Below are 12,743 nucleotides of genomic sequence, written 5' to 3'. Positions count from 1 at the left end.
TCTTACATTCACTTTGCTGCATATGGGGAGTGATCAGTTTAAACAGTTAAGAGATTGTTTGCTTTTTTTGAAAAATGAAAGATTAGTAACCTTTATTTGTATTTTCATTGAACAGCTGAATGAATACAAGCACTTTTCCTTAGTGGGAAGACCCGTTTGCACAAATTATGAACAGGTCAAGTAATAGGCAGTCGAAAATGTTATTTAATCCAGTAGGTTAGTAATAATACTGTAATTAGTAACAAGATGGCACAATTTTGTTCTTTTTCCATTGTCCTATCAAATGTCCAGAGTTCACTCACTTGGAGAGGCTGTGACTATCACATGAGGTGGGGAGAAGAAACTATTTTTGCTTGGATTTAAGATATTTCTTTGCAATTTAACAATATCATTGTTGAAAATCTTTATTTATTTTCTAATTAAACCATTTCCCAGTTAATAATTAATGTTCAGCTAAATTTCTTAATTCTACAATGTAAATAACTTCCTGTAAAGTCGTATGCTTTAAAGAAAACACAAAAAGCAATTACCTGCTACTCTAGTAATATGTTCTGGCTTTTTAAAAGCTTAATTTCAACCAACTGCTAAGCATGCAGTCTAAAATTTTCACAGTCTGAGCAAACGTAGCAATGATAAAGTGGAAAGTAGTGTTAGGTGACTGCATCAAGCACATTGTTTCCTAAGCATGTTGGTGAAAACTAGTCCTAAGGATTTCCTGATGCCTTAAGCCTCAAACGAAAATGGCTTGTGTCCTTGTCATGGAGTAGGTGAAAGTACTTTTCAAAAGAATTGTAATAACTAGTAACTTCGAGAATACATGAAACCATTGGGTTATTTTGAGGGAAAAATAATTCGTGGGAGGACCATACTTATCTTAAAGACTATGTTTAAGATGATGTGATGTTCTCTAACCTGGTTTTGCAGGCTGTTTATTAAACGTTCATATGAACTGGAATATGAATTTTCTGCTTAAACATAATCTTCAATTTAGTTGTGTAAGATTATTCACTGGACAGTCATTTAAGTGATTTTCTTTTACAAGAAAGTATAAGATGTATACCGTTGGCCTTGACTTGCTTTTCTGGTAAATAATGCTTTTCTTCAGAATCAAATAATTTGATTCCACAGTTCAGCAACGATGGTAAAGGAAACTTGAGCAGCTAGTCTGAAATTGTAGTGTTGAAATGGAGTAGAATACAGCCATAATGTATTTACACCAGAAGATTAAGGTCTCTTCAAATACTGTTAAATTTGCTGTGCATTTCAGGTATTTTTGTTTTTATTCCTAATTTATAATTTTGTTAATTATGGTGCAAGTACTGAGGTAATGAATTCTGCAGCAGTGGAAATTGATTAGAGCCTCAGTATACGAGTGCCAACTTCAGAGAAAGGCTTGCTTTTATGATGAATATAAAGACAATACTGCCCCTCAAAATGTGGTAATCCTGAAATATTTAATTCGTTCTTAAAATTCTGATTGATATAATTACCTGTGGTTTGTGGCCATTGGCTTTTAAATGAAACTTTACTGAAATTAGTTTCTTTGCAATGTTCTATGCAGTTAATGATTGGCACTTAAAAATGTATGTTCCAAGTTCAAATAGGTAGTTAGGAATTCTGGAAAATCTCGCTTCTGGACAATTTCAAGAAATATTTCGGAAGCCACTGCCAGTTGCCATTTCGAGCTGAGGAAAGACAGTAATTAATTACTAAACATAGTGCTTTAATGTATTCTACCAATAATGTAAATTGAATTTTAATAGTATATCTTCCTTACTTAGTGTCAATAAGTGTTTATGTCAACATAACTTCTACAAAATTTAAAGAATGGGTGGTAAAAAGACATCTCCATTTGGCTAATGTCGCAATAATTGAACAAGTCTTATTTGTAGGCCAAATAAGACAAATTTCCTCTAAGACTAAAGCAGCTCATTTGTCGTTTTATGGAAAAGATATGTATGGTTAGTGCGACGTTATTACAGCTTAGTGTCAGTTCAATTCTGACATCCACTAAAATTAAAGCTGAAAAGTGGAGGTAAAATGGATAGGAAGGGGTAGAAAATGAATAATGCCTGTCTTCTTGTGGGGAAGGAAATGCAAATGCACTCCATGTTACTGCTCACAATAAATGCTATTAACGATTAGACTAACTTTTGGCTCTTACAAAAAGATATTTATTCATGATTTTCTCTTGAACTCTCATCCTCAAAAGGTGATGGAATCCTTAATTTTAAAAACCTGCTTTATCTCTACTATAAATGGGTAACCCCTTTTTTTTAAATAGTAACCCATGGTTCTAGATTCCCCCCACAAGAGGCAATTGCCTCCACACCCACTAAATCAATTCATCCCTACTATAAGAAACTGGTGAAAAAACATTATCCTGTTCAACTATCCCTCAATACTATCTCCCTATTCAAATTACTAGTTTTAGTAAGCCATCTCTGAATTGCTTCCTCAAGTATCCTTGTATGAGGGGGCCAATATTCCACAAAGTATTCTAGATATTTGCTATCTATTCCCAAATGATACTTCATCTGTGATTTCAAAGTGGAAAGAAATGCAAATCTACACTCTTCCATTTGTTGGCAGTCTAGTTTGATGTTTATTCTGCTGTTAGATGTGAACTTGCATGTTTTACCTGTCAGTGCAGTGATATAAAACATCCTGTAACTCTGTTTCTATTTCCTTTACAAGAGTTTGGACAAGGTTTCTGGTGACAATTCTATCATCATCCTCCAACTTCACTCCATGCCGAATCCACTGCCAAACCTGTAAGACAAAGATTACTAGAGATATTAAAACATTTTATAGTGTAATGTGGTATATAACTTGAAACATTCTGCTTGGAAAAACACTGACTTTCTCTAACCCAGTCGTGCCATGTAATTGGAAACAACTGAGGGAGCAGGTTTTTAATCAACTTTAGCTTTTCACAGCAATTTGCATTGTTTTTGTTTCATTAGCAGACACTGAATTAATGTAAACATTGTGTCAGTTGGATACATCTTCGTAACACTTTCATTCCAATTTGGTACTATATGTCACTCTTTCTGTCTCTGATTTTCAAACACTTACCTTTCACAATATCTACAACAGAGAAAATCCTGCTATCTTCAATCAGTTTGTAAGTCTCTTGTCTCATTTTACATTTATAATATCCATTTAGCTTTGCACTTATCTTTGTTTTCTTGTAACAAGGAAAATGTAAGGTTATGTATTGATTTGGAAGTAAAGTTCACAAAAGTAGGACGATGAGAGGTGACCTGATAGAGGTGTATAAGATGATGAGAGGCATTGATCATGTGGATAGTCAGAGACTTTTTCCCAGGGCTGAAATGGCTAGCACGAGAGGGCATAGTTTTAAGGTGCTTGGAAGTAGGCACAGAGGAGATGTCAGGGGCAAGTTTTTTACACTGAGAGTGGTGAGTGCATGGATTGGGCTGCCAGCAATGGTGGTGGAGGTGGAGTCTCTTTTAAGAGACTCCTGGACAGGTACATGGAGCTCAGAAAAAAGAGGACTGTGGGTAACCCTAGGTAATTTCTAAGGTAAGGACATGTTCGGCACAGCCTTGTGGGCCGAAGAGCTTGTTATTGTGCTGTAGGTTTTCTGTGTTTCTAATACTGCAATATAAGCAGTTCAAGTCAATTCAGAGTTAACCTGGAAGGAAGCAAAGGGTTTATGATGAAACAAGACTCTATCCCCTCCACCACCTGCCCCCCCACCACACATACACACACACGCCAACCAATGAGATGGTGGCTGGCACAGTGTACAGCTTTCAGATAGGAATGTGAATGCATGATGTGTTCCATGCATTGTGCTTTTTGTTTTGGAAATAATGCATTTCCACGTAACTTGAAATCTAAGTATAATTGGGATATGTTTAAACTATAATTAACATTGTGAATTTGCGTTTTTAAATTTTAAAGAATTCTTGATGGAAAATATATTGACTTCTATATTAATGCTAGCAACCAAAACTGAATTTCTCCTCTTCCCTTGGCTGTAAAGTTACCAGCGCTTGCAAAATTTATAAGACAATGATAAAATCGTTTTTTTTTATATATAGAGAAAGATAAAAATCACAGCTGCAGTTTACTATTTCCAAAGCAGGGTTTCTGTTGGGTCCTGGTGGTATGGTCCTGTTCATAATTGGCAAAACTGGGAGATCTGTGCAAGATGTCCAGATCATTAAAGAAGCTATACAAATGCATTTGTGTGTGGTACCTTGACTCTTTTAAAAAAAATAAATATATATTGGAAATTTGAAATAAAAACAAATTGCTAGAAACACTCAGCCAGTCAGGTTAGCATCTGAACAAAGGAACTCCTGTTCAACACATGCTATTCTGATCAATTAAGTTGTAATGAGCTACTCTAACTGCATTCATTTAAGCAAACAGCCATGCTATAAGAAGTTATGAACCTACATAACAGGCCTTTTACCTTAAGAGTTCAAGAATTCAATCATTGCTGTGGATCTTCATGGGATGGTATGAAGGAATTTTAGGTGTCATTAGACTCTCCCAATTATTCACTGATGTAGTCCTACTTAGAGTTAGTTATTGGAATTTGGAGAGTGTCACTTGGTTGTGGATGGGAAATGTGATGTACTTGGCTTTCTCTCTAATGAAGGGTTTCCATTATAGGCCATGCAAATGTCTCCCTCCTCTGTTAAACTGCAAGTTGAGGTTGTTGATTTTCAGTTGGGGAATCTACAAACTTCTGCCTCCAGCAACAGGTCTTCAGGGCTTCTTTACATCTTTCAGTCTGAGTCTGAATGCAAAAGGTTTCCTCGTATGTCTGGTGCTATTTTTGGTTGTTTACGTTGTACATTATACAACACAATAGTGATGTCTCAGTAGGTAAACAACTGAATTTCATTTTTTCAAAAGATAATGATGTTTAGTACTCCATGTCTGGTACTTGGGTACTTGCCTGGTTATCAGTGTATCATTGAGTTACTGTAGTTTGGGTCCACATGGTCAAGAAATTAAAAGTCTTGTCTCCTAAGATGCAATCTCTAGTACCAAGGTGGCTGCTGAAAATGTCTAGTAGCGAGACTATTCCACAATGAATATGGATTACAACTGGAAGTTCTCGGTCCAATTTTATTAAGTTAGTTCTGGGACAGATGACCTTCTAGTTTGTTTCTTCAAGGCAGGGCACAAACAACAGCAGCAATAAGTAAAACTCGGAATTCTAAATTTGCTCTCTTATAGAACCATAGAACATTACAGCACAGAAACAGGCCTTTTGGCCCTTCTTGGCTGTGCCGAGCCATTTTTCTCCCTAGTCCCACTGACCTGCACCTGGACCATATCCTTCCATACACCTCTCATCCATGGACCTGTCCAAATTTTTCTTAAATGTTAAAAGTGAGCCCACATTTACCGCTTCATCTGGCAGCTCATTCCACACTCCAACTACTCTCTGTGTGAAGACCCCCGCCCCCCCCCCATGTTCCCTTTAAACTTTTCACTCTTAACCTATGTCCTCTGGTTTTTTTCTCCCCTCGGCTCAGTGGGAAAAGCCTGGTTGCATTCACTTCATCTATACCCATCATAATTTTATATACCTCTATCAAATCTCCACTCATTTTTCTACACTCCAGGGAATAAAGGCCTAATCTATTCAACTTTTCTCTGTAACTCAGTTTCTCAAGTCCCGGCAGCATCCCTGTAAACATTCTCTGCACTCTTTCAACCTTATTAATATCCTTCCTGTAATTTGGTGACCAAAACTGCACACAATACTCCAAATTCGGCCTCACCAATGCCTTGTACAACCTCCCCATAACATTCCAACTCTTATACTCAATACTTTGATTTATAAAGGCCAATATACCAAAAGCTCTCTTTACAATCCCATTTACCTTTGACGCCACTTTTAGGGAATTTTGTATCTGTATTCCCAGATCCCTCTGTTCTACTGCACTCTTCAGTGCCCTACCATTTACCTTGTATGTTCTACCTTGGTTTGTCCTTCCAATATGCAATACCTCACACTTGTCTGTATTAAACTCCATCTGCCATTTTTCAGCCCATTTTTCCAGCTGGTCCAAATCCCTCTGCAAGCTTTGAAAACCTTCCTCACTGTCCACTACACCTCCAATCTTTGTATCATCAGCAAATTTCCTGATCCAACTTACCAAATTATCATCCAGATCATTGATATAGATGTCAAATAACAATGGACCCAGCACTGATCCCTGTGGCACATCACTAGTCACAGGCCTCCACTCAGAGAAGCAATCATCCACTACCACTCTCTGGCTTCTTCCATTGAGCCAATGTCTAATCCAATTTACTACCTCTCCATGTATACCTAACGACTGAATCTTCCTAACTAACCTCCCATGTGGGACCTTGTCAAAAGCCTTACCGAAATCCATGTAGACAACATCCACTGCCTTCCCTTCATCCACTTTCCTGGTAACTTCCTCGAAAAACTCTAATAGATTTGTTAAACGTGGCCTACCACACACAAAGCCATGTTGACTCTTCCCTAATAAGTCCCTGTCTATCCAAATACTTGTAGATCCTATCTCTTAGTACTCCTCCCAATAATTTACCTACTACCGACGTCAAACTTACCGGCCTATAATTTCCTGGATTACTTTTAGAGCCTTTTTTAAACAATGGAACAACGTGAGCTATCCTCCAATCCTCTGGCACCTCACCCGTAGATACCAACATTTTAAATATATGTGCCAGGGCCCCTGCAATTTCAACACTCGTCTCCTTCAAGGTACAAGGGAATACCCTGTCAGGTCCTGGGGATTTATCTACTCTGATTTGCCTCAAGACAGCAAGCACCTCCTCCTCTTCAATCTGAATAGGTTCCATGACCTCACTACTTGTTTGCCTTATTTCCATTGACTCTATGCTGGTTTCCTTAGTAAATACAGACACAAAAAAACCATTTAAGATCTCCCCCATTTCTTTTGGTTCCATACATAGCCGTCCACTCTGATCTTCAAGAGGACCAATTTTATCCCTTACTATCCTTTTGCTCTTAATATACCTGCAGAAGCTCTTTGGATTATCCTTCACTTTGACTGCCAAAGCAACCTCATGTCTTTTAGCCCTCCCGATTTCTTTAAGTATTTTTTGCACTTTTTATACTCCTCAAGCACCTTATTTGCTCCCTGTTTCCTATACATGGTACACATCTCTCTCTTCTTCTTTACCAGAGTTCCAATAACCCTTGAGAACCAAGGTTCCTTATTCTTACTCACTGTGCCTTTAATCCTGACAGGAACATCCAAACCCTGCACTCTCAAAATTTCTCCTTTGAAGGTCTCCCACTTACCAATCACATCCTTGCCAGAGAACAACCTGTCCCAATCCACACTTTTTAGATCCTTTCTCATTTCTTCAAATTTGGCCTTTTTCCAGTTTAGAACCTCAACCCTAGGACCAGATCTATCTTTATCCATGACCAAGTTGAAACTAATGGTGTTATGATCACTGGAACCTAAGTGCTCCCCTACACACACTTCCGTCACCTGTCCTAACTCGTTTCCTAATAGGAGATCTAGTATTGCATCCTCTATAGTTGGTACCTCTATATATTGATTTAGAAAACTTTCCTGAACACATTTTACAAACTCTAACCCATCTAGACCTTTAACAGTAAAGGAGTGCCAATCAATATGTGGAAAATTAAAATCCCCTGCTATCACAACTTTGTTTCCTGCAGTTGTCTGCTATCTCTCTCAGCTTTACTCTTCCAATTCTCGCTGACTATTGGGTGGTCTATAATACAACCCCATTAATGTGGTCATACCTTTCCTGTTTCTCAGTTCCACCCATATGGCCTCGGTAGAGGAGCCCTCTAATCAGTCCTGCCTGAGCACTGCTGTAACATTTTCCCTAACAAGCAATGCTACTCCCCCACCTTTCATTCCTCTGCCTCAATCACATCTGAAACATCGGAACTCTGGAACATTAAGCTGCCAGTCCTGCCCCTCCTGTAGCCAAGTTTCACTATTGGCTATAAGGTAATTCCATGTGTCAATCCACGCCCTCAGCTCATCAGCCTTCCCCACAATACTCTTTGCATTGAAAAAGACACACTTCAGAAGATTATTACCACCACACACAACCCTTCTATTTGTGACTTTGCATGAACTTTTAACATAATTTATCTTCACCCCTGCTCTGCTATATGCTCTGGTGCTCTGGTTCCCATCCCCCTGCAAATCTAGTTTAAAGCCTCCCCAATAGCACTAACAAACCTCCCTGCAAGGATATTGGTCCCCTTGTAGTTCAGGTGTAACCCGTCTCTCTTGTAAAGGTCCCACCTGCCCCAGAAGAGGTCCCAATGAACCTGAAATCTGAAACCCTGCCCCCTACACCAGTTCCTCAGCCACGTGTTCATCCACCAGAGCATCCTATTCTTACCCTCACTGGCACGTAGCACAGGTAGCAATCCTGAGATTACCACCCTCGAGGTTCTGCTTTTCAACTACCTACCGAGTTCTCTATATTCACTCTCCGGGACCTTCTTACTCTTCCTACATCATTGGTACTGATGTGTACCATGACACCCTCCCACTTCAGAATGCTGTGCACACGATCAGAGACATCCCTGACCCTGGCACCCGGCAGGCAACAAACCATCTGGGAGTCTCTGTCATGACCACAGAACCTCCTTTCTGTACTTATAACTATCAAGTCCCCTATCACTACCGCTCTCCTCTTCTTCGACCCTCCCTTCTCCACTGCAGAACCAGAGATCCGGCTGCCGCAGCTTGACCCAGGTAAATCATCCCACCCAACAGTATCCAAATTGGTATACTTGTTGAGGGAAATGGCCACAGGGGAGCCCTGCTCTGACTGCCCTTTCCCCTTCCCTCACCTGACGGTAACCCAATTACTGTACCTGTGTGCTGCTCCTTTGGTGTAACTACCTCCCTGAAGCTACTATCTATAAACACCTCATTCTCCCGAATGATCTGGAGGTCATCCAGCTCCTGCTCTGTTTATATCCCTATATTCAGTAGTAGCTGGAGGCACTCCAGTTTCCAGGAAGAGCTAACATTCATCTTCTGATCTCCACAGGCAGCTCTATTCAATACTGCACGCATTGAGATCAGGAGTTTGCCAGAAAGGTGTTCAAAGTACAAAAAAAGCCATCTAAAATTAATAGGAAAAGCCTTTCTCTGACAGCTCTACAATGAATGCAGAAACTCTGTTGGTAAATTTTCACCGCATTGTAATTGTTCTTGCTGCCCCTTCATTCCCCACCACTGACTCTTTCTGAGACCTGATTACATAAGTTTTGAAAGAACAATATCTTGAATGTATTGATATTTCTGTTCTGTGATGGCAGTAGATGTAGTGGATAAAATAAGATCTGGAGTTTTGAACCAGTTCTTCTTAAATGTGATATCATAATATAAAATCTGCCTTGGATGGGTATTGACAATCAGAGAAAAACCTTAACCATTACCTAGTATGACAGTGCAGAGGTAACCCCTTTATATTCTGATCCATATAGAGCTTAACCAAATACTACAAAAATTGCAAAGTATTTCATGCAATAGAATTGTAATTATTTTGAGAAATCAAACAGCAAGATATCTAATTTTATATTTTAAATATAATAATCTTCTGTAACATTAAAAGGAAAGATTGTGATTGATTCTACCTGTGATCGTGAAATCTCAGCAGTAGCTGAATCTTCCACTTGCCCCCGAAAGTAAAAATGACCTTGACCTACAGATAACAATGAAGGTCCTGTGACTCACTTCAAATAAAGTGAAAATAATCAATATAAACTTTTCACTATTTATAGTGCGGGTTGAAAATAAGACAGTAACTTCTTGATTTACAAATACACAATTGACACTTTCAAACAAATCTCTTTGACTTAGTTTTTGTTTTGCTATAATGAATATCATGTTTCTCTCCATACAAAGGAAGAGCCTTATATCAAAATACTCATACATTTTGTCTTGGACTTTTGATTTATTAAATTTTGCCTAACAACATATTTTGCAAGAACACGTGCTTTTTGGAGAAATGGCTTTTATCAGTTTTCCTGTATTCAATTAGTCCAAATATTATTTGTCAGTTTGTGTTGCAATAGTTTTCATGGAACAGCACTAGCAGTCTTTCCAATGTATAACTACAATGACTTGTGTGTAGGCAGCCATCGATCCCAGGGGATCAGGGGCTTGCACCTCTGGTGGACTGTCCTCTCCAGGGTGCAAGCTTGGGCGGGAAGATTTGAAGAACTGGCTGTTGCCCATGCAACGGGTTCCCCCTCTCCATGTCACTGATGTAGTCCAAGGGAAGGGTAAGCACTGATACAGCATGGCACCAGTGTTGTCGTAGAGGTTGCAAGAGTGAAGTTGTAAACAACATCAAACTGCCTAAGGGAACCCGGCTCTGGATTTCTTCCTCGGGGTTTACTCCCAAAGCCTTTCCCATGGGTGGATATGGCCACAAGGCAGTGGCGATTTAAAATCAGTTTTCTTTCTCGGTGTGCTGCCGTCCAAGGCCCAAGTTTTGAGGCGCCAGTGGTCCACCTTTGCCCTTTGTCAGTAGAAATAGTTCTGCCATACGTGAAGGCCAAGAGTGGGACTTGGCAGAAGCTGTGACTACAATGACTTAGTCATTGGTTTATACCAACTTATCTCTTGGTTTACAAATCAAAAATAAGTACACAAGTATCAACAACCAAGATAACCAAGTTGTTCAGTTAATGAGAGGTTTATGTACTTGACTGATATCAGAAAGTGATTTATAAACAAGAGAAAATCTGCAGCTGCTGGAAATCTCACTCACACTTTCACACACCTGGAAGAACTCAGCAGGCCAAGCAGCATCTATGGAAAAAAGCATAGTCAATGTTTCGGGCTGAAACCCTTCAGCAGGACTGGAGAAAAAATGCTGAGGAGTAGATTTGAAAGGTGGGGGCAGGAGAGAGAGAAACATCAGGTGATAGGTGAAACTTGGAGGGGGAGGGATGAAGCAAAGAGCTAGGAAATTGATTGCTGAAAGAGACAGAAGGCCATGGAAGAAAGAAAAGGTGGGGGGGAGATGACATGAGAGAAGGAAAAGGGGATGGGAAATGGTGAAAAGGAGGGCGGGGGAGAAGCATTACTGGAAGTTTGAGAAATCGATGTTCATGCCATCAGGTTGGAGTAGGTGTAGCACTTGTTTCACTTACAAGGATAAGTGCTAGGAGGGAGATATGTGGGGAGGGATGAATGGACAAGGGAGTCGCATAGGGAGTGATCCCTGTAGAAAGTGGGTGGGAGTGAAAGATGTGTTTGGTGGTGGGATCCAGTTGGAGGTAGCGGAAGTTTTGGAGAATTATGTGTGGTACACAGAGGCTGGTGGGGTGGTAGTTGAGGACAAGAGAAACCCTATCCCTGGTAGGATGGCAGGAGGATGGGGTAACAGCAAAAGTGCATGAAATGGAAGAGATGTGGCTGAGGATAGCATTGATGATGGAGGAAGGGAAGCCCCTTTCTTTGGAAAAGGAGGACATGAAAAGCCTCATCCTGAGAGCAGATGTGGCAGAGACGGAGGAATTGAGAGAAGGGGATGGCATTTTTACAAGTAGCGGGATGGGATGAGGTATAGTCCAGGTAGCTGTGAGAGTCTGTTGGTTTATAATAGACAGCGGTGGATAAGTTGTCTCCGGAGATAGAGACAGTGAGATCAAGAAAGGGAAGTGTTGGAAATGGACCACGTGAATTTGAGGGCTGGGTGGAAGTTGCAGGCAAAGTGGATGAAATTGACGAGTTCAGCACAGGTGCAGGAAGCAGCACCAAAGCAATCATCGATCGATGTAGCGTAGGGAAAGTGTGGGTCGGTCACCAGTGTAGGCTTGGAACATAGACTGTTCCACATAACCGACAAACAGGCTAGCATAGTTGGCATAGCGAGTGCCCATGGCTACCCCTTTTGTTTGAAGGAAATGGGAGGAGCCAAAGGAGAAATTAATTTAGAATGAGGACAAATTCCACTAGGCAGAGGAGAGTGGTGGAGGGGAACTGGTTGGGTCTGGTGTCCAGAAAGTAATGGAGAGCTTTGAGGCCTTCCTGGTGGGGGATGGAGGCATATAGGGACTGGACATTCAGAGTAAAAATAAGATGATGGGGACCAGGGAATCCTTGAAAAGATCAAAAGCATGTGAGGTGTCACAGATGTATGTAGGAAGGGACTGAACCAGCGGGGATAAAACAAAGTCGAAGTATGATACAAACACGAGGAAATCTGCAGATGCGGGAATTTCAAGCAACACACATAGCATCTATAGGAAGAGGTATAGGCGACGTTTTGGGCTGAGACCCTTCGTCAGGACTAACTGAAAGAAGAGCTAGTAAGAGATTTGAGAGGGGGGAGGGGAGGGGGAGATCCAAAATGATAGGAGAAGACAGGAGGGGGAGGGATATCCCTTTTGCCAACCACCTCCCCCTCGCACCCCATCCATTATTGCCCACCCTCTGGGCTTCCCCCCTCCACCTTTCTTTCTCCCATGATCCTTTCACATTCCTTTTGACAATCAACTGTCCAGCTCTTGGCTCCATCCCTCCCCCTCCTGTCTTCTCCTATCATTTTGGATCTCCCCCTCTCCCTCTCAAATCTCTTACTCACTCTTCCTTCAGTTAGTCCTGACAAAGGGTCTCGGCCCGAAACGTTGACTGTACCTCTTCCTATAGATGCTGCCTGGCCTGCTGCGTTCACCAGCAACTTTTATGTGTGTTGCTCGAGAT

At 40.6% G+C, this 12,743-nt stretch overlaps 1 protein-coding gene across 2 annotated transcripts in view; it reads right to left on the bottom strand.

Annotated features, from left to right (window-relative positions):
* Positions 1-113: 113 nt before the first annotated feature.
* The window catches only part of ugl (ureidoglycolate lyase), a 71,490-nt gene continuing 58,860 nt past the window's right edge, over positions 114-12,743 (bottom strand). For both annotated transcript variants that reach the window (XM_063046643.1, XM_063046642.1), the window contains exons 14-16: positions 9,662-9,729; positions 2,642-2,772; positions 114-1,685 (exon numbers count right to left, since the gene is read on the bottom strand). In XM_063046643.1, the coding sequence (XP_062902713.1) occupies positions 1,562-1,685; positions 2,642-2,772; positions 9,662-9,729 (323 nt within the window). In that variant the 3' untranslated portion in view covers positions 114-1,561. The remainder of the gene's footprint in view (positions 1,686-2,641; positions 2,773-9,661; positions 9,730-12,743) is intronic.

This window comes from Mobula hypostoma, chromosome 4, assembly GCF_963921235.1.
Source record: "Mobula hypostoma chromosome 4, sMobHyp1.1, whole genome shotgun sequence".
Classification (NCBI taxonomy): Eukaryota; Metazoa; Chordata; class Chondrichthyes; order Myliobatiformes; family Myliobatidae; genus Mobula; species Mobula hypostoma.
The sequence above is the reverse complement of the archived record's forward strand: the minus strand, read 5'-3'. Positions and strand labels throughout refer to the sequence as shown.